The 21,028-nt window shown below is 41.8% G+C and overlaps 1 protein-coding gene across 2 annotated transcripts in view; it reads left to right on the top strand.

Annotated features, from left to right (window-relative positions):
- The window catches only part of fam169ab (family with sequence similarity 169 member Ab), a 36,889-nt gene that overhangs the window by 5,759 nt on the left and 10,102 nt on the right, over nucleotides 1-21,028 (top strand). Inside the window, exons 2-6 of one of the 2 annotated variants that reach the window (XM_014138594.2) lie at nucleotides 14,298-14,434; nucleotides 14,519-14,618; nucleotides 14,877-14,962; nucleotides 15,705-15,876; nucleotides 16,128-16,299. In XM_014138594.2, the coding sequence (XP_013994069.2) occupies nucleotides 14,300-14,434; nucleotides 14,519-14,618; nucleotides 14,877-14,962; nucleotides 15,705-15,876; nucleotides 16,128-16,299 (665 nt within the window). In that variant the 5' untranslated portion in view covers nucleotides 14,298-14,299. Of the gene's footprint in view, nucleotides 1-14,297; nucleotides 14,435-14,518; nucleotides 14,619-14,876; nucleotides 14,963-15,704; nucleotides 15,877-16,127; nucleotides 16,308-21,028 lie in introns of both variants that reach the window. The other variant, XM_014138593.2, reaches the window with a different exon arrangement.

The following is a 21,028-nucleotide window of genomic DNA, read 5'->3' as shown; positions in this document are numbered from 1 at the left end:
AGGGTTAACCACAGGGGGTACAGTGCCTTCGGAAAGTATTCAGACCCCTTGACTTTTTCCACATTTTGTTAGGTTACAGCCTTATTCTAAAATTGATTAAAGTTTTTTTTCTCCTCATCAATCTACATACAATACCCCATAATGACAAGGCAAAAACAGGTTTTTAGAAATGTTTGCAAATGTATAAAAAAATAAATTAAAATTAAATTTACTTAAGTATTCAGACCCTTTACTCAGTACTTTGTGGAAGCACCTTTGGCAGTGATTACAGCCTCGACTTTTCTTGTCTATGGCGCTAAAAGCTTGACCTATATTTGGTGATTTTTCTGTCAGTTTGGATGGGGAGCGTTGCTGCACAGCTATTTTCAGGTCTCTCCAGAGATGTTCGATCAGGTTCAAGTCCGGGCTCTGGCTGGGCCACTCAAGGACATTAGGAAGGTTGTTGTGAAGCCACTCCTGTGTTTGTCTTGGCTGTGTGCTAAGGGTCATTGTCCTGTTGGAAGGTGAACCTTTGCCCCAGTCTGAGGTCCTGAGCACTCTGGAGCAGGTTTTCATCAAGGATCTCTCTGTACTTTGCTCCGTTCATCTTTGCCTCGATCCTGACGAGTCGCCCAGTCACTGCCGCTGAAAAACATCCCCACGGCATGATGCTGCCACCACCATGCTTCACCGTAGGGATGGTTCCAGGTTTCCTTCAGATGTGATGCTGGGAATTCAGGCCAAGGAGTTCAAGCATGGTTTCATCAGACCACAGAATCTTGTTTCTCATGGTCTGAGTGTCCTTTAGGTGCATTTTGGCAAACTCCAAGCGGGCTGTCGTGTGACTTTTACTGAGGAGTGGCCCGTCTACCATAAAGGCCTGATTTGGTGGAGTGTTGCAGAGATGGTTGTCCTTTTGGAAGGTTCTCCCATCTCCACAGGGGAACTCTAGAGTGCTGTCAGTGTTGACCATCGGGTTGTTGGTCACCTCCCTGACCAAGGCCCTTGTCTCCCGATTGCTCAGTTTGGCCAGGCTTCCAGCTCTATGAAGAGTCTTGGTGGTTCCAAAATTCTTCCATTTAAGAATGCTGGAAGCCTGTCCCCAGATCTGTGCCTCAACACAATCCTGTCTTGGAGCTCTATGGACAATTCCTTCAACCTCATGGCTTGGTTTTTGCTCAGACATGCACTGTCAACTGTGGGACCTTTTTTATATAGACAGGTGTGCCTTTCCAAATCATGTCCAATCAATTTAAGTTACCACAGATGGACTCCGATCAAGTTGTAGAAACATCTCAAGGATGATCAATGGAAACAGGACGCACCTGAGCTCAATTTCGTGTCTCATATCAAAGGTTCTGAGTACTTACGTAAATAAGCTATTTCAGATTTTTCATTTTTTTATACATTTGCGTAACATTTCTAAACCTGGTTTTGCTTTGTTATTATGGGGTATTGTGTGGATTGCAGAGGATTTCTTTTGTTTATTCAATCAATTTTAGAATAAGGCTGTAACGTAACAAAAAGTCAAGGGGTCGGAATACTTTCCGAAGGCACTATGTACAGTGTGTGCATTGGATAGGCATACTCTGAGCTTTTATTTCTATTTGGATGTTCCTGATGGCCAATTTGGATTGGCTGTTTTAGTGCCATTAGTGTGGTGTTATTGTGGTCTCTGCTGATATGAAGATGAAAGTCTCATATGAATTCACATACTACACTGCAAACAATCACTTACACACAGACTTCCCCATTTTGGCCTCCAGTTCCATACAAGAACAACGGTAGGTTTTCCTCAAACTATTGAGAAAAGAAGAACCTACTATAGTTAACAAGAGGGAAATAAACTCTGCCTAACTCCCATTTCGCTGGTGTGACAGTAGTGTGTAACATGGAAGAAACCAGGAGCAAGTCAAAATGTCAGCAGGGCTGGTGTTAACACCACACCGCCACCCTGGCCTAAAGGCTTCTGCATGTTTCGGTTCGGCTGGTGCCTAGCCCAACTCTGTTAGCTGAACCGAACGTATACTCCCTTAGAAGACCTTAGCTTGAAAAAAAACGCAGTAGTAAGGTTAGTCCGTCTTGAGACGTTGTAGCCTGTATATACTTCCTCAAAATAGTCGGAATGAATCTAAGATAATTCATGACAGATTTCTTGAGTTTTGACGTTTTTGCCAAGGAGATCAGTCGCGTAATTTTACATCGAACTAAGATATTTGGTGCAGTATTTCTCAAGTGAAAACATTTGCAAGAAAATTAGTCGTCTATCGTTGAATGACGACAAACACTTACTTCATGGAAGTACTGTTGAACGATGAAGAGGATTAGACTTCAGGTAACAAAATTTGGTTTGCCTTGAGGAAAAATAGTGTGCATGAACAGCCAAAGAAAAATTTCAAATATCCTTACCGGAGATCAAAAATGTCAGTAGTGTCATATATGCACAAACTGTTTCAGATGTGAAGCATGGGGACACCTAATGGAACACAGGGCAGATTTTAACACCCCTCCTCCACCCTGTTCTAAAGGAACACAGGGCAGGTTTTAACACCCCTCCTCCACCCTGTTTTAAAGGAACACAGGGCATGTTTTAACACCCCTCCTCCACCCTGTTCTAAAGGAACACAGGGCAGGTTTTAACACCCCTCCTCCACCCTGTTTTAAAGGAACACAGGGCAGGTTTTAACACCCCTCCTCCACCCTGTTCTAAAGGAACACAGGGCAGGTTTTAACACCCCTCCTCCACCCTGTTCTAAAGGAACACAGGGCAGGTTTTAACACCCCGGCCTAACTGAACACACAGCAAAGGTCTGGAATTTCCAGGCTGGAATGCCATGGTAAAGTTCTGTGGGTGGGGCGCTGTTCAGAGAGTGAGTGTGGGGTTGTTTGGTGTTTCTGATGTGGGTGTTGGGTTTGTGTGTGCGTGCGTGTGCAAGATTTACATGTTTACCCTGAACTTGGCTCATATAGGTGGGGAGCTGAGCCCCCGAAGGCAATAGGCAGAAGTATCACGTGCCAGCTCAAACCGGTTGCAACCAAATCAGTCTGATCAAGAAAAGAGCTAGGGGAATAGAGTGCAGACTTGTAGAGCTAGCTAGCTGCAGGGAAGGTAGGACACAATTCTTTCTGTTTTTGTTGCCTGATTCCCTTTAATTTTTTCCAAAATTCGTCCTCACTGTTTTGTTTTTCCAGGTTTCTGTTTCCCCCATTTTTTTTCTTCTGGTTTTCGCGCTCAAAATTCACTTGAAAGGGAACACCATCCCTCAAAGACCCCCCCCCCCCCCACACACACACACACACACACACACACACACACACACACATACACATACACATACACTTTCCCCAAGTCAAGCAAACTATACTGGAGGGGCAATTAGGCTACCTGTCCTTTTGTTAGGATAGATGTCTGGACAGGCCAATGATTGCATTACCATCCCAATAACACAAAACATGTTGACCAAACTATCACGAATGGGCCATCTGTCTAGATAGGCCAAGGATTGCATCCCATGACAACAAGTGTAAACCAGAATATTGATGGCATATTTTGAGTACTTACCAGCAACGGCTGAGGCTTGTCCTCTATTCTGGTTCTGAATGTGATTTTTTTCTCCAGCAGACATGGAGTCCCTTCCTTGTGGACTGTCCACAGTAGACACGTCTCCCATGTGAGAGAAATAAAGGAAAGGGGAACAGGAAATGTTTATTCATTTGAAATAAACAAAGGAGAACACACTTGAAGGTCATATCTGTTCTGTTTTAGTGGCATGCTGTTTAGTGGCATGCTGTTATCTATTACATAGCTAACACTTTGTCAATTTATTAGTTTCTCAAGCATGTGGAAATTGAACAATTAGTTAGGAAAGTACTTGAATGAAGCTGAACAAATGATGGCACCACTCAATTTTGAATAATGAAAAAGAACAGCGTATTGTTTTTCGATCATTGTTAGTCGTTTTGTTGTACTCCTGCTATTCTTTGGATTTGAGGAGTGCATTCAAAAGGATGTAACGGATGACAGGCCTGTACATTTTCTCGTGGACAGGCTATCACATATTATCATGAGAAAAGCTAGCTACAATTCAATCATCAGATAATGTTATTGCCATCTTTCCCCCATTGCACTTTGTGCTGACGTGCATTGAATGCCCATTGATGGGACCGTTATATCCTGCAGGAAACATCCCATCTTGGCTTGTCAATTCTATGCTCTCATAATAGTCTCTGGGTAAAAAAATAAAATCTGAGCAAACTTCACCGAATAAAAATATAAACGCAACAATTTCAAAGATTTTACTGAGTTCCAGTCAAAAGTTTGGACACCTACTCATTCAAGGGTTTTTCTTTATTTTTACTATTTTCTACATTGTGGAATAATAGTAAAGACATCAACTATGAAATAACACACACAGAATCATGTAGTAACCCAAAAAGTGTTAAATAAATCTAAATATATTTGAGATTCTTCAAATAGCCACCCTTTGCCTTGATGACAGCTTTGCACACTCTTGACATTCTCTCAACCAGCTTCATGAGGTAGTCACCTGGAATGCATTTCAATTAACAGGTGTACCTTGTTAATTTGTGGAATGTATTTCCTTAATGCGTTTGCGCCAATCAGTTGGTGTTGTGACAAGGTAAGGGTTGTATACAGAAGATAACCCTATTTGATAAAAGACCAAGTCAATATTATGGCAAGAACAGCTCAAATAAGCAAAGAGAAACGACAGTCCATCATTACTTTGACTGACCTTCATGTCTTAATCTGGAAAATGTCAAGAACTTTAAACTTCAAGTGCAGTCACAAAAACCATCAAGCGCTATGATGAAACTGGCACTCATGAGGACCGCCACAGGAAAGGAAGACCCAGAGTTACCTCTTCTGCAGAGGATAAGTTCATTAGAGTTACCAGCCTCAGAAATTGCAGCCCAAATAAATGCTTCACAGATTTCAAGTAACAGACACATCTCAACATCAACTGTTTGGAGGAGACTGCGTGAATCAGGCCATGGTCGAAATGCTGCAAAGAAACCACTACTAAAGGACACCAATAATATGAAGAGACTTGCTTGGGCCAAGAACCACGAGCAATGGACATTAGACCGGTGGAAATCTTGAAGTTTGTGAAAGTCACGGCTGCGCGGTAAAAATATTAAGCAATGGCAGTCTTAACTGTTCTTCTGTGGGGTTTATCATTGATGTATTCTTCTTTGCTTACTTGATATCTAGCGAACTCGTTCAAAACTGGCCAGCTGTGTTGACACTCGCGCACAGCCTATCCTTGCGCCAGCTATCACGTCGCATTAATGAAAAGCTTAGCTCTGAGAAAATTCCAAGTTCCAATAATAAATGTTTTTCTAACAACTATAATCAAAATATTATAATTTCATATATTCTTGTAAAGAATACTTAGAGTACCAAGTGCTAACCACCCAGCTTTTGAGTAGTTTGGTCTTTTTCCCTGCTTTTGAGAGGAGCTGGCTAGTAGATACCCATAGACTTCCAGCTAAGATAACAATATGCTACCTTTTTTTTTTACTTCCTTCAAACTGCATGATGAGACATAAAAATGGTATCCGTGAGTTTGTCTGACTCTGGGTAAGTAGAGAATTACCCAAAATACCGACGTATCCCTTTAAACCACATCAGGAGACCAATTTTGAGGTCTGTGTGTAGTACCCATTTTAATTCTGGTGTGCACCAGCAAAAGGCTGCTGTTTAGCAGTGTTTTTGTAGTGCACAGGTGATGGTAGAATTTGCAAAACAAATACCCATTGGACTGATGCAAATCATATCATTCTGCCAGGTAAACATAGGCTACTTTGTAGTTAGATGCACTATGCGGAAATCGCTCTGTCATTTCCTGGTTGCTAAAATTCTAATAATTTGTCTAATTTCAGTTTGTGACAAAACAAGAAAGTATAGCGTACAGAATCATTTTACCATCAACCACTGAAATATTTTTGACAACCAAAAATATTGTATTTTCAGTTGGTTGGAGCTGGTGTACAAAATCGAAAGTTAACGACGCAAAAATGAAATGTAATAATGTGAAGCATAGAACTGACGCACATAGAACAGATCAACTGCTTCTTAGACTTGCTTTCAATGAGCATTAGACGTGTATAACTCACATTTCTATGTGAATTTGGTCGGGTCGCCCAAAAAGTTACATATTGCAGCTTTAACATTAAATTGACATGTTTTTGGGATAGCCTTTCCATCTACCAGAATAGTTTTCATTAGCATCATCGCTAACGGCTGCACGATGTGCACGCTGCACAGACAGGGAATTTTCATTGCCTTTTCAGAAAGTTGCAGGAAATACGAATCACTGATGCATTCTGTTCGTCTTTATTATAATTTTGGACAAAATGTAATTTTAAATACTTTTAGTTGATTCCCTACTAAGTTCAATGCAATTATGAATATTGTTGAATTCCATTTTAATGTCTTGATTCCGCATTCTTCGCATCGCAGATTTTATAGGGCCCTAGAAAGGTAGTGGGGGCTCAAGGCTGCCTAAAATCGGTCTATAGGGAAAGACAATCACCCAAAGTAACTAACGTTTACACAGTAATGTCATGAAGCACAGTAACATCCAAAAGATCTGTTTTCTGAGAGAACATTTATCTTTTACTATGGTTACCACCACCGTCCCATATTCTACCTCCTGTCACATACACAGATGGAGCACTGGGTCAGCCGCAGAGCAACACTTGCTTAAGGGCACATTGGCAGTAGATAGTCAAGTCATCCCTCTAATTTTAAGCCTCCCCAACTGCCGGTTTGGAGACTCATTCAGAGAGCGAGAAGCAGTTAGTCTGCTTTCTAACCCGCCAGACCCCATCTCTAACCCCCTGGAGGAATGGACTAGTTAACTTCTTACGGCTGAAATCCCATTAACGGGATTGATATGACAACAGCCAGTGAAAGTGCAGAGCACCGAATTCAATACAGCAAAGATCTCATAATTTTAAATTCCTCAAACATACAAGTATTATACACCATTTTAAAGATAAGATTCTCATTAATCCAACCACAGTGTCCGATTTCAAAAAGGCTTTACAGCGAAAGCACACCAAACGATTATGTTAGGTCAGCACCTAGTCACTAAAAAACATACAGCCATTTTCCAGCCAAAGAGAGGAGTCACATAAAGCAGAAATAGAGAGAAAATGAATCACTAACCTTTGATGATCTTCATCAGATGACACTCATAGGACTTAATGTTACACAATACATGTATGTTTTGTTCAATAAAGTTCATATTTATATCCAAAAGCTCAGTTTGACACGGCCGGATAAAAAACGTACCCGATTTAATCTGGTTACTACTCCTGCCCAGTAACTAGAATATGCATATAATTATTGGCTTTGGATAGAAAACACCCTAAAGTTTCTAAAACTGTTTGAATGGTGTCTGTGAGTATAACAGAACTCAAATGGCAGGCCAAAACCTGAGAAGATTCCATGCAGGAAGTGGCCTGTCTGACATTGTGTTTCATCTTGGCTCTTTTTATTGAAGACTGAGGATCTTTGCTCTAATGTGACACTTCCTACGGCTCCCATAGGCTCTCAGAGCCCGGGAAAAAGCTGAACGATATCGAGGCAGGCTCTGGCTGAAACACATTATCGCTTTTGGCAAGTGGCCGATCAGAGTACTATGGGCTTAGGCGCGTGCCCGAGTCGACCGAATGCCTTATTTTCTTTCGTCTGTTTACCTAAACGCAGATTCCCGGTCGGAATATTATCGTTTTTTTATGAGAAAAATGGCATAAAAATGTATTTTAAACAGCGGTTGACATGCTTCGAAGTACGGTAATGGAATATTTCGAATTTTTTTGTCACGAATTGCGCCATGCTCGTCACCCTTATTTACCCTTTCGGATAGTGTCTTGAACGCACGAACAAAACGCCGCTGTTTGGATATAACTATGGATTATTTTGAACCAAACCAACATTTTGTTATTGAAGTAGAAGTCCTGGGAGTGCATTCTGACGAAGACAGCAAAGGTAATAACATTTTTCTTATAGTAAATCTGACTTTGGTGAGTGCTAAACTTGCTGGGTGTCTAAATAGCTAGCCCTGTGATGCCGAGCTATCTACTGAGAATATTACAAAATGTGCTTTCACCGAAAAGCTATTTTAAAATCGGACATAGCGAGTGCATAAAGGAGTTCTGTATCTATAATTCTTAAAATAATTATGTTTTTTGTGAATGTTTATCGTGAGTAATTTAGTAAATTCACCGGAAGTGTTCGGTGGGAATGCTAGTCACATGCTAGTCACATGCTAATGTAAAAAGCTGGTTTTTGATATAAATATGAACTTGATTGAACAAAATATGCATGTATTGTATAACATAATGTCCTAGGGTTGTCATCTGATGAAGATCATCAAAGGTTAGTGCTGCATTTAGCTGTGGTTTGGGGTTATGTGACATTATATGCTAGCTTGAAAAATGGGTGTCTGATTATTTCTGGCTGTGTACTCTGCTGACATAATCTAATGTTTTGCTTTCGTTGTAAAGCCTTTTTGAAATCGGACAGTGTGGTTAGATTAACGAGAGTCTTGTCTTTAAAATGGTGTAAAATAGTCATATGTTTGAAATATTGACGTTTTTGCATTTTTTTAGGTTTTTGAATAACGCGCCACGGGATTACACTGGCTGTTACGTAGGTGGGACGATTTGGTGCCACCTACCCTAGAGAGGTTAACAAGTGCATCGGTGATGTCGTACCAACAGCGTCTATTAAAACATTCCCCAACCAGAAACCGTGGATTGATGGCAGCATTCGTGCAAAACTGAACGCGCGAACCACTGCTTTTAATCAGGGCAAAATGACCGGAAACATGACCGAAATATAAACAGTGTAGATATTCCCTCCGCAAGGCAATCAAACAAGCTAAGCGTCAGTACAGAGACAAAGTGGAGTCGCAATTCAACGGCTCAAACACGAGAGTTATGTGGCAGGGTCTACAGTCAATCACGGACTACAAAAGAAAAATCAGCCCCGTCGCGGATCACGATGCCTTGCTTCCAGACAGACTAAACAAGTTTTTTTGCTCGCTTTGAAGACAATACAGTGCCACTAACATGGCCCACTACCAAAACCTGCGGGCTTTCCTTTACTGCAGCCAACGTGAGTAAAACATTTACAGCCTCCTGTTAACCTCAGGAGGCTGAAGAAATTTGGCTTGTCACCAAAAACACTCACAAACTTTTACAGGTGCACAATCGAGAGCATCCTGTCGGGCTGTATCACCGCCTGGTACGGCAGCTTCTCCGCCCATAACAGGCTCTCCAGAGGGTAGTGAGGTCTGCACAATGCATGTTGTGCAAACTACCTGCCCTCCAGGACACCTACACCACCCGATGTCACAGGAAGGCCAAAAAGATCAAGGACAGCAACCACCCGAGCCACTGCCTGTTCCCCCGCTAACATCCAGAAGGCGAGGTCAGTACAGGTGCATCAAAGCTGGAACCGAGAGACTGAAAAACAGCTTCTATCTCAAGGCCATCAGACTGTTAAACAGCCATCACTAACATTGAGTGGCTGCTGCCAACATACTGACTCAACTCAAGCCACTTTAATAATGGGAAAATTGATGTAATCAATTTATCACTTGCCACTTTATATTATTTATATTAGATAATGTTTACATAACCTACATTTTTCATCTCATATGTATATACTGTACGCCATACCATCTACTGCATCTTGCCATCTTGATGTAATTAGATATATCACTAGCCACTTTAAACAATGCCACTTTATATAATGTTTTCATAACCTACATTACTCATCTCATATGTATATACTGTACTCCATACCATCTATTACATCTTGCCTATGCCGTTGGGCCATCACTCATTTATATATTTTTATGTACATATTCGTATTCATTCCTTTACACTTGTGTGTACAAGGTAGTTGTTGTGGAATTGGTAGATTACTTGTTAGATATTACCGCATGGTCGGAACTAGAAGCACAAGCATTTCTCTACACTTGCATTAACACCTGCTAACCATGTGTATGTGACAAATACATTTGATTTGATTTGAGTACCTCCTTTTTGTTCGCGCGTTCCGTCTGCTGTGCTCGTGCAGTGAGTTCAGACAAAGTCAAAAAAGTTATATTACAGTTTGTAGAAACGTGTCAAACGATGTATAGAATCAAACTTCAGGATGTTTTTATCATAAATCTTCCATAATATTCCAACCGGACGATTCCTTTGTCTTCAGAAATTAAAAGGAACACACCTAACTCTCACGGTAGTGCGCGCGATTGAGCTCATGTCATTTTCTCAGTCATCTGATTCCAATGGCTCTTATCCTGTTAGGGCTAGGGGGCAGCATTTGCACGTCTGGATAAAAAAAATGTACCCGATTTAATCTGGTTACTAATCCTACCCAGTAACTAGAATATGCATATACTTATTATATATGGATAGAAAACACTCTAAAGTTTCTAAAACTGTTTGAATGGTGTCTGTGAGTATAACAGAACTCATTTGGCAGGCAAAACCCTGAGACATTTTCTGACAGGAAGTGGATACCTGATGTGTTGTATTGACTTTAAACCTATCCCATTGAAAAACACAGGGGCTTAAGAATATTTTGGCACTTCCTATTGCTTCCACTAGATGTCACCAGCCTTTACAAAGTGTTTTGAGTCTTCTGGAGGGAGATCTGACCGAACAAGAGCCATGGAACGATGATGTCCCATTAGACACCTGGCGCGCGAGTTCATGTTGGGTACCCTCGTTCCAATACGTTATAAAAGAGGCCGTCCACTTTTTAAAAGGCCCTAATGATTTATGCTATACAACGTTTGACATGTTTGAACGAACGGAAATATATTTTTTCCCCTCGTTCATGACGAGAAGTCCGGCTGGCTTAGATCATGTGCTAACTCGACGGAGATTTTTGGACATAAATGATGAGCTTTTTTGAACAAAACTACATTCGTTATGGACCTGTGATACCTGGAAGTGACATCTGATGAAGAGAATCAAAGGTAATGGATTATTTACATAGTATTTTCGATTTTAGATCTCCCCAACATGACGTCTAGTCTGTATCGCAACGCGTATTTTTCTGGGCGCAGTGCTCAGATTATTGCAAAGTGTGATTTCCCAGTAAGGTTATTTTTAAATCTGGCAAGTTGATTGCGTTCAAGAGATGTAAATCTATAATTCTTTAAATGACAATATAATATTTTACCAATGTTTTCTAATTTTAATTATTTAATTTGTGACGCTGACTTGACTGCCGGTTATTGGAGGGAAACGATTTCCTCAACATCAATGCCATAGTAAAACGCTGTTTTTGGATATAAATATGAACTTGATAGAACTAAAAATGCATGCATTGTCTAACATAATGTCCTAGGAGTGTCATCTGATGGAGATTGTAAAAGGTTAGTGCATCATTTTAGCTGGTTTTATGGTTTTGGTGACCCTGTCTTTGACTTGACAAAACATTACACACAACTCTTGTAAATGTACTGTCCTAACATACTCTAAATTTATGCTTTCGCCGTAAAACCTTTTTGAAATCGTAAAACGTGGTTAGATTAAGGAGATGTTTATCTTTCAAATGGTGTAAAATAGTTGTATTTTTGAAAAATTTGAATTTTGACATTTATTTGGATTCAAATTTGCCGCTCTTGAAATGCATCTGCTGTTGATGGAGTGCACCACGGGTGGCACGCTAGCGTCCCACCTAGCCCATAGAGGTTATTCTCTCCCCATTCACAGTAGAAGCATGAAACAACGTTCCAAAGACTGTTGACATCTAGTGGAATCCTTAGGAAGTGCAAAATGACCCCATTGACGCTGTATACTGGATAGGCAATCACTTGAAAAACTACAAACCTCAGATTTCCACACTTCCTGGCTGGATTTTTTCTCAGGTTTTTGCCTGCCATATGAGTTCTGTTATACACAGACATCATTCAAACTGTTTTTTTTAGAAATTTCAGAGTTTTCTATCCAAATCTACTAATAATATGCATATCTTAGATTCTGGGACTGAGTAGCAGGCAGTTTACTCTGGGCACCTTCTTCATCCAAGCTACTCAATACTGCCACCCATCCATAAGTACAGAGAGATCCTTGATGAAAACCTTCTCCAGAGTGCTCAGCACCTCAGACTGGGGTGAAGGTTCACCTTCCAACAGGACAACGACCCTAAGCACACTGCCAAGACAACACAGGAGTGGCTTCGGGACAAGTCTCTGAATGTCCTTGAGTAGCCCAGCCAGAGCCCGGTCTTTTCCATTTGATCATCATTGAGATGTTTCTACAACTTGATTGGAGTCCACCTGTGGTAAATTCAATTGATTGGACATGATTTGGAAAGGCACACACCTGTCTATATAAGGTCCCACAGTTGATAGTGCATGTCAGAGCAAAAACCAAGCCATGAGGTCGAAAGAATTGTCCATAGAGCTCAGAGACAGGATTGTTTTGAGGCACAGATCTGGGGAAGGGTACGTAAAAAAACACACACAAAAAAAACTCCTCAGTAAAAGGCACATCTCCTGCTTGGAGTTTGCCAAGAGGCACCTAAAGGACTCTGACAATGAGAAACAAGATTCTCTGGTATGATGAAACCAAGATTGAACTCTTTGGCCTGAATGCCAAGTGTCAGGTCTGAAGGAAACCTGGCACCATCCCTACAGTGAAGCATGATCGTGGCATCATCATGCTGTGGGGATATTTTACAGCGGCAGGGACTCAGAGACTAGTTAGGATTGAGGCAAAGGTGAACAGAGCAAAGTACAGAGATCCTTAATGAAAACCTGCTCCAGAGCACTCAGGACCTCAGACTGGGGCAAAGGTTCACCTTCCAACAGGACACCGACCCTAAGCACACACCCATGACAATGCAGGAGTGGCTTCGGGAAAAGTTTCTGAATGTCCTTGAGTGGCCCAGCCAGAGTCCAGACTTGAACCCAATTTAACATCTCTGGAGAGACCTGAAAATAGCTGTGCAGCAACGCTCCCCATCCAACCTGACAGAGTTTGAGAGGATCTGCAGAGAAGAATGGGAGAAACTCCCCAAATACAGGTTTGCCAAGCTTGTAGCCTCATACCCAAGAAGACTCGAGGCTGTAATCACTGCCAAAGGTGCTTCAACAAATTACTGGGTAAAGGGTCTGAATACTTATAAAATGTGGTATTTCAGTTTGTTATTTTTAATACATTTGCAAAAATGTCTACAAACCATGTTTTTGCTTTGTCATTACGGGGTATTGTGTAGCTTGAGGGGGATTTTTTTGTAATACATTTTAGAAGAAAAATGTGGATTAAAATCAAGGTCTGAATAGTTTCCGAATACACTGCATATGACATTTAGCAGACACTTTTATCCAAAGCGACTTACTTAGTCATGCGCATATATTTTACATATGGGTGGTCCCGGGTATCGAACCCACAAGTGCCGTGCTCTACCAAATGAACTACGGAGGACCACGGATGGAAGTGGCATGTCCTATTGTAGTCCATGTTGAGGGTTTTATACGTAGGGTGTGTTTGTAAATTCACTCTGGCTATCTACTCCGATTTTCAGAGCACTCTCATCTGAGTGTGCCAGAGCTCAGCATAATAGATTAATTTACAAATGTGCAATAACCTTTGAATATGACCGGTGTCAGTAAACGTCGCCAGCAGCACAGTCACCAATGCTCTAAATAACATAAAAACCTCCCGTCTAGCTCTGCTAGGGCGAGTAAAATGGTCAGAGTGAGGTCTTCTCTCATTTGTGTCTGGAAGTAGCTAGTAAGCTAGCCAACTTTTAGCCAGTTAGCTTGGGTGCTTGACTGTCGTTGTGAGGTCAGAATGCTCAGATGAACCCAACGCTCCAAGAGCTGCTCTGAATTTACAAACGGGACAATCTAACCAAGCTCTGAGCACACTGTAGCACAGTGTGAATTTAAGACACCCATAGGTGTTCTATAGGTCAGTTTGTTTCTTCCAAGGAGGGAAGCATTGGAAGTGTCACTGAAGTGTTGAATTCATAGTAACATCAGATTAGCATGGTTTTTATTGCGCAGTCCTTTTCTGATGAGTCAGTTAGTATACTAACAGTTACTTTGGACATTGTGTGACTCCATTTGGATTGATTGGGTTTATTTTGGGTATGATGAGGACAAGGCATTGGGCCTAGAGAAAAACAGAATACAGGTACCAAGTTTTGCTTGTGTAAAGGAATCATTCCCAGTGTGTTAGTGATAGACGTGTGTATTTTGTTTGGCATGTTGAGTGACCCTGACCACTGACATGTGACCCCTGACCTGTAGGGATGGAGTTCCCTGTGGACGTGTTGGGATCAGTGAGACATGAGGAGGAGGAGCAGGCAGCAGAGAGCTACATGACCCAGCTACGATACGTCAGCCCCGACAAGGCCGAGAGCTTTACCCTGCCCAGCCACAGAATGGTAGTCACACAAACACACCTACAGTGCTACATGCATGGTTTGTTTAGTTGACTCTAACGCCATGTCTCTCTGGCTCTCCCTCAGATCTGTATCAGTCTGTGTAATGTTGGTTTTGTTCCCATCTATGGAGGAGAACTGAAGCATAAGATTCTGGCCCTGTTCGCCCCAGAGGACCAGCTCACAGGTACATCCCTCCCTCAGCACAGAACTAGCCTCTTGTCTGTCCGTTGATACAGTCACAGTGTAAGCTGGTCGTTTCCACCACATAGATGGATGTAAGCTATTTTATTTAAAGCTACAATCTTACACACATCAGATCCAAAAGTTTGGTTATAATGTCTGGGGGTTTATATTTTACAGAGACACGTTTGGATTCCAACCAGATGTCATACTCATCTAACTCTAATTCTAAATGTGTCTCTCTCTCTCTCTGTCTCTCCAGCGGTAGCTTTGTTTCTGGCGGGTCAGTGGTGGTCTGTCGAGGACATCCTCAGAACCTCCGACCCCTCCAGAACTGGCCTCCTCAAGGTTCACAAACTGCAACACATACAACACGAGATGATTGTTGAGTTGACACATCGAGAAACATAAAGCTAGCACATTGAAACACACAAACACAAGGTGTCACAATCCGACTCTGTAGAGGTAGGATATTGGGTTTGTCTGTCTGGTGTGAGGAGAGGCTCAGTCTGACAGGATATGAAAGAGGACACTCAGGATCCTACAACAACATGACTGAGAGCACACAGACACACACTAACCTGGCATGTTTATCAACCCAATGAAATGCATAATGACATTGTTTTGAACAGAATCTCAACCTTTGCGTGTTTGTTTCTGTCAGTTTGCCCAGCAAATGGTTCTGATTAGCATCGAACAATAGAGAAACACACAGCGTGCACATGTACAGACAGACACACACACACACATACTGGTAGGAAGTGTGTTACGGTGGTATAAAACTAGGAGCAGTGTTCAGGGCCATGATCCAAACCCACAGTTAAACGTCAGTTCTATTCTGTTTGGCAGAGCTACAGAGCTGTAAAAACAGTCACTTCCAACATTTACGTGGGAGGTGAAAGACTACTTATGCCATGTACTGAGCCAAGGTACTTCTGATTCATGTGTGTCCTACTAGAGTGCATGTCAATTGAGCAGAGAGGAAAGTGTGTTCAGTGTGTTTCAGGTAAAAACTTCAGAGGAGAGGTGTGTGTGTGTGTTACCTTAACATTTCATTAAGTGACAGTCTGTATCTGTGTGTGTGTCCCAGGTGAGGAGTCTTGGTGAGCGGATCGTCCTGTACATTCTGAACCGCATCGTGTACCGCGTGGGTGAGATGGACAAACCTGAGGTGCCCTTCCTGTGCCACGGACAGAACCACTTTGCCAAGCTCCTTTGGAAGGATGGACACGCAGTCGGTTTCTACTCTGTCAAACCCAAAGGTGAGCGGCCTTTGTCTGGTCAAACTGTCACTGTGAGCGGTCATCTTTGGTTTCAAACCATACTGCTCTTATTTGATAGGTGAAGTTAGCTGGAGAGTTGGCACTTACACAAGTCCGTCCGTGACCCTTAACCTCATGAAGATGATTACTATAATGACAGACTTTATACATAGCATTAGTCAATCATGTCTCAATCAATTATAGCATACTTTCAAGACATGAACTCACAGAAAATCTCTTCCTCTCTCCAGATAGCTTGTGTAATGGCTTTGTGACCCAACGCTACCAGCTGCCTGTCATGGATTCCATCTTTGTCAGGAAGTGTCATCGTGGAAACGGTCATGGTCTGCAGATGCTGGAGGACTTTGTGGACTCTTTCAAAGATGACCAGCTCGGCCTGAAGTACCCTCTCTCTCTAACCATGTATAAAGGTTAGTAGTAGTAGTCTCTATCTCTATCTATTCAATTTAAGGGGTTTTATTGGCATGGGAATTATGTGTTAACATTGCCAAAGCAAGTTAAGTAGATAATATACAAAAGTGAAATGAACAGTAAACATTACACTCATAGAAGTTCCAAAAGAATAAAGACATTACAGATGTCATTTGTGTATGTATACAGTGTTGTAACGATGTGCAAATGATTAAAGTAGAAAATGGAAAATAAACAATTTGGGTTGTATTGTTCTTCGCTAGTTGCCCTTTTCTTGTGGCAACAGGTCATAAATCTTGCTGCTGTGATGGCACACTGTGGTATTTCACCCAGTTGATATGGGAGTTTATCAAAATCGGGTTTGTTTTCAAATTCTTTGTGGATCAGTTTCCACCTCATTTTGTGGGCAGTGTGCACATAGCCTGTCTTCTCTTGAGAGCCAGGTCTGCCTACGGCGGCGTTTCTCAATAGCAAGGCTATGCTCGTAACCGGTGTGAAATGGCTAGCTAGTTAGCGGGGTGCACGCTGATAGGGTTTCAATTGGTGATGGCACTCGCTCTGAGACCTTGAAGAAGTTGTTTCTTTTGCTCTGCAAGGGCCGTGACTTTTGTGGCGCGATGTGTAACGATGCTTCAAGGGTGACTGTTGTCTGTGTGCAGAGGGTCCCTTGTTCGAGCCCAGGTAGGGGCAAGGAGAGGGACGGAAGCTATACTGTTATATTCACCCCTCCTGAATTTCCCCAAAATCCTGAATGCATATCAAACAAGATATGAAGCACAAGGGACAACAAACTGTACTGAGTCAGTACTGGCACAAGTGAACATCTTTATTTTATATTTTATTTAACTAGGCAAGTCAGTTAAAAACAAATTCTTATTTTCAATGACGGCCTAGGAACAGAACGACAGATTTGTACCTTGTCCGCTCGGGGATTCGATCTTGCAACCTTTCGGTTACTAGTCCAACGCTCTAACCACTAGGCTACGCTGCCGCCCCATCTGCAGGCAGATTCAGAGGAATCTAAGGTTGATCAGTCCTGAGAACCTCCTGGACAAATACGATGCCAAGTACATCATACAACACTCGTCCTCACATCACATTATCCCTTGACACCATTCTACACATCACTTAGATGGCTTTACATATCCATGAATTTTCCTCAGAACAACAGAAGAAATAAAGAAAACCATTTTAAAACCGAGGTAGAAGAGACTGGGACTTCTTTCCTAGTTTGGTGGCTAAGCCCTTCATAGTGAATGTTCTCTGAGCCATTGTCTCAATAAGACGACTTACAGATGTCACTACCCTGCCAGTGCGTGTTCTGACCACATCTTGCGAATCACGTGAACCCGGTCTTTGTAAGTCTTGGTCACTTGCTAAATCTGCTGGTGCAACTGAGTCAGGAATACCTGAAGGTTCTGTGTCAGGGACTACAGCTACACTGTCACAGTCAGGAATGCTAAAGGGAGTCTCATTATCGAGAGATACCTGAGCTTCACGGTCTTTGTTTGGATTGTCCCTACAGCTGTACGCTGACTGTTCGTGCTCCATCTCATCTCTGACTGTCTCCTGTCTCTCCGAAGACTCCTGAGTTGCGGGGTCATCTACTCAACTGAGTATCCATGAACTGGTCATATCTCCAGAGATTTCCTCTTCATCAAAGTCTGAAAGATCCATTGACTGACCCTCACACCCTCACACACCAGAGGGTCCCTGGTTCGAGCCCAGGTAGGGACAAGCTGAGGGAAGGAAGCTATACTGTTACACTGAGTCTGTACATGGGTAAAGCTTTCCTTAAGTTTGGGTCAGTCACAGTGGTCTGGTATTCTGCCACTGTGTACTCTCTGTTTAGGGCCAAATAGCATTCTAGTTGGCGCTGTTTTTTTGTAAATTCTTTCCAATGTGTCAAGTAATTATCTTTTTCTTCTCTCATCATTTGGTTCGGTCTAATTGTGTTGCTGTCCTGGGGCTCTGTGGGGTCTGTTTGTTTGTGAACAGAGCCCCAGGACCAGCTTGCTTAGGGGACTCTTCTCCAGGTTCATCTCTCTGTAGGTGATGGCTTTGTTATGGAAGGTTTGGGAATTGCTTCCTTTTAGGTGATTGTAGAATTGAACAGCTCTTTTCTGGATTTTGATAATTAGCTGGTATCAGCCTAATTCTGCTCTGCATGCATTATTTGATGTTTTACGTACATAGGATAGTTTTGCAGAATTCTGCATGCAGTCTCAATTTGGTGTTTGTCCCATTTTGTGAATTCTTGGTTGGTGAGCAGACCCCAGACCTCACAACCATAAAGGGCAATGGGTTATATAACTGATTCAGTATTTTTAGACCGATCCTAATTGGTATATCAAATTTTATGTTCCTTTTGATGGCATAGAATGCCCTTCTTGCCTTGTCTCTCAGATCGTTCACTGCTTTGTGGTGCTGAAGTTACCTGTGGCACTGATGTTTAGGCCAAGGTATGTATAGTGTTTTGTGTGTTCTAGGGCAAAAGTGTCTAGATGGAATTAGTATTTGTGATCCTGGCGACTGGACCTTTTTTTGGAACACCATTATTTTGGTCTTACTGAGATTTACTGTCAGAGCCCAGGTCTGGCAGAATTGTTGAAGAAGATCTAGGTGCTGCTGTAGACCCTCCTTGGTTGTGGACAGAAGCACCAAGATCATCAGCAAACGGTAGACATTTGACTTCAGATTTTAGTAGGGTGAGGCCGGGTGCTGCAGACTGTTCTAGTGCCCTCGCCAATTCGTTGATATATAGGTTGAAGATGGTGGTGCTTAAGCTACATCCCTGTCTTACCCCACGGCCCTGTGGGAAGAAATGTGTGTTTTTTTGCCTATTTTAACCGCACGCTTGTTGTTTGTGTACATGGATTTTATAATGTTGTATGTTTTCCCCCCAACACCACTTTCCATCAATTTGTATAGCAGACCCTCATGCCAAATTGAGTCGAAGGCATTTTTTGAAATCAACAAGGCATGAGAATATTTTGCCTTTGTTTTGGTTTGTTTTCCACACTACTCTCCTTCCAACTATAGCATTTCTTAATATTATTCAGCTCCTTTGGCTTTGATGCCTCATGATTTGAGCAAAGCTCTGTTCAAGTAGTGTGATTTTGCTGTGATCTGATAGGGGTGTCAGTGGACTGACTGAACGCTCTGAGAGACTCTGGGTTGAGGTCAGTGATGAAGTAGTCTACAGTACTACTGCCAAGAGATGAGCTATATGTGTACCAACTAGAGTTCGACCGATTTAATCGGAATGGCCAATTTTTAATTGGGGCCGATTTGAAGTTTTCATAACCATCGGTAATCGGCTTTTTTGGGCACCGATTATGGCCGATTACATTGCACGAGGAGACTGCGTGGCAGGCTGACTACCTGTTATGTGAGTGCAGCAAGGAGCCAAGGTAAGGTGCTAGCTAGCATTAAACTTATCTTTTAAAAAACATTCAATCTTAACATAATCACTAGTTATTAACTATACATGGTTGATGATATTACTAGTTTATCTAGCTTGTCCTGCGTTGCATATAATCGATGCGGTGCCTGTTTAATTTATCATTGAATCACAGCCTACTTTGCCAAACGGGTGATTTAACAAGCGCATTCGCGAAAAAAGCACTGTCGTTGCACCAATGTGTACCTAACCATAAACATCAATGCCTTTCTTAAAATCAATACACAAGTATATATTATTAAACCTGCATATTCAGTTAATATTGCCTGCTAACATGAACTCCTTTTAACTATGGAAATTGTGTCACTTCTCTTGCGTTCTGTGCAAGCAGTCAGGGTATATGCAGCAGTTTGGGCCGCCTGGCTCATTGCGAACTGTGTGAAGACCATTTCTTCCTAACAAAGACCGTAATTAATTTGCCAGAATTTTACATAATTATGACATAACATTGAAGGTTGTGCAATATAACAGCAATATTTAGACTTATGGATTCCACCCATTAGATAAAATACGGAACGGTTCCGTATTTCACTGAAAGAATAAACGTTTTGTTTTATAAATGATAGTTTCCGGATTTGACCATATTAATGACCTAAGGCTCGTATTTCTGTGTGTTATTATATTATAATTAAGTCTATGATTTGATAGAGCAGTCTGACTGAGCAGTGGTAGGCAGCAGCAGGCTTGTAAGCATTCATTCAAACAGCACTTTCCTGCATTTGCCAGCAACTCTTCACTGTGCTTCAAGCATTGCGCTGTTTATGACTTCAAGCCTATCAACTCCTGAGATTAGGCTGGCAATACTAAAGTGCCTATTAGAACATCCAATCGGCAAAGGTATATGACATACAAATGGTATAGAGAGAAATAGTCCTATAATAACTACAACCTAAAACTTCTTACCTGGGAATATTGAAGACTCATGTTAAAAGGAACCACCAGCTTTCATATTTTCTCATGTTCTGAGCAAGGAACTTAAACGTTAGCTTTTTTACATGGCACATATTGCACTTTCACTTTCTTCTCCTTGGAAAGTGTCACGTTACAGCAGAGATCCTCTGTTTTGGATAGAGATGACAAAGAAGGCCAAAAAATGGTCAGACAGGGTACTTCCTGTACAGAATCTTCTCAGGTTTTGGCCTGCCATTTGAGTTCTGTTATACTCACAGACACCATTCAAACAGTTTTAGGAACTTTGGAGTGTTTTCTATCCAAAGCTACTAATTATATGCATATTCTAGTTTCTGGGCAGGAGTA

The sequence above is a fragment of the Salmo salar genome, chromosome ssa13, assembly GCF_905237065.1.
Source record: "Salmo salar chromosome ssa13, Ssal_v3.1, whole genome shotgun sequence".
Lineage (NCBI taxonomy): Eukaryota > Metazoa > Chordata > Actinopteri > Salmoniformes > Salmonidae > Salmo > Salmo salar.
Note: the sequence above shows the minus strand (reverse complement) of the source record. Positions and strands in the feature narration are given on the sequence as shown.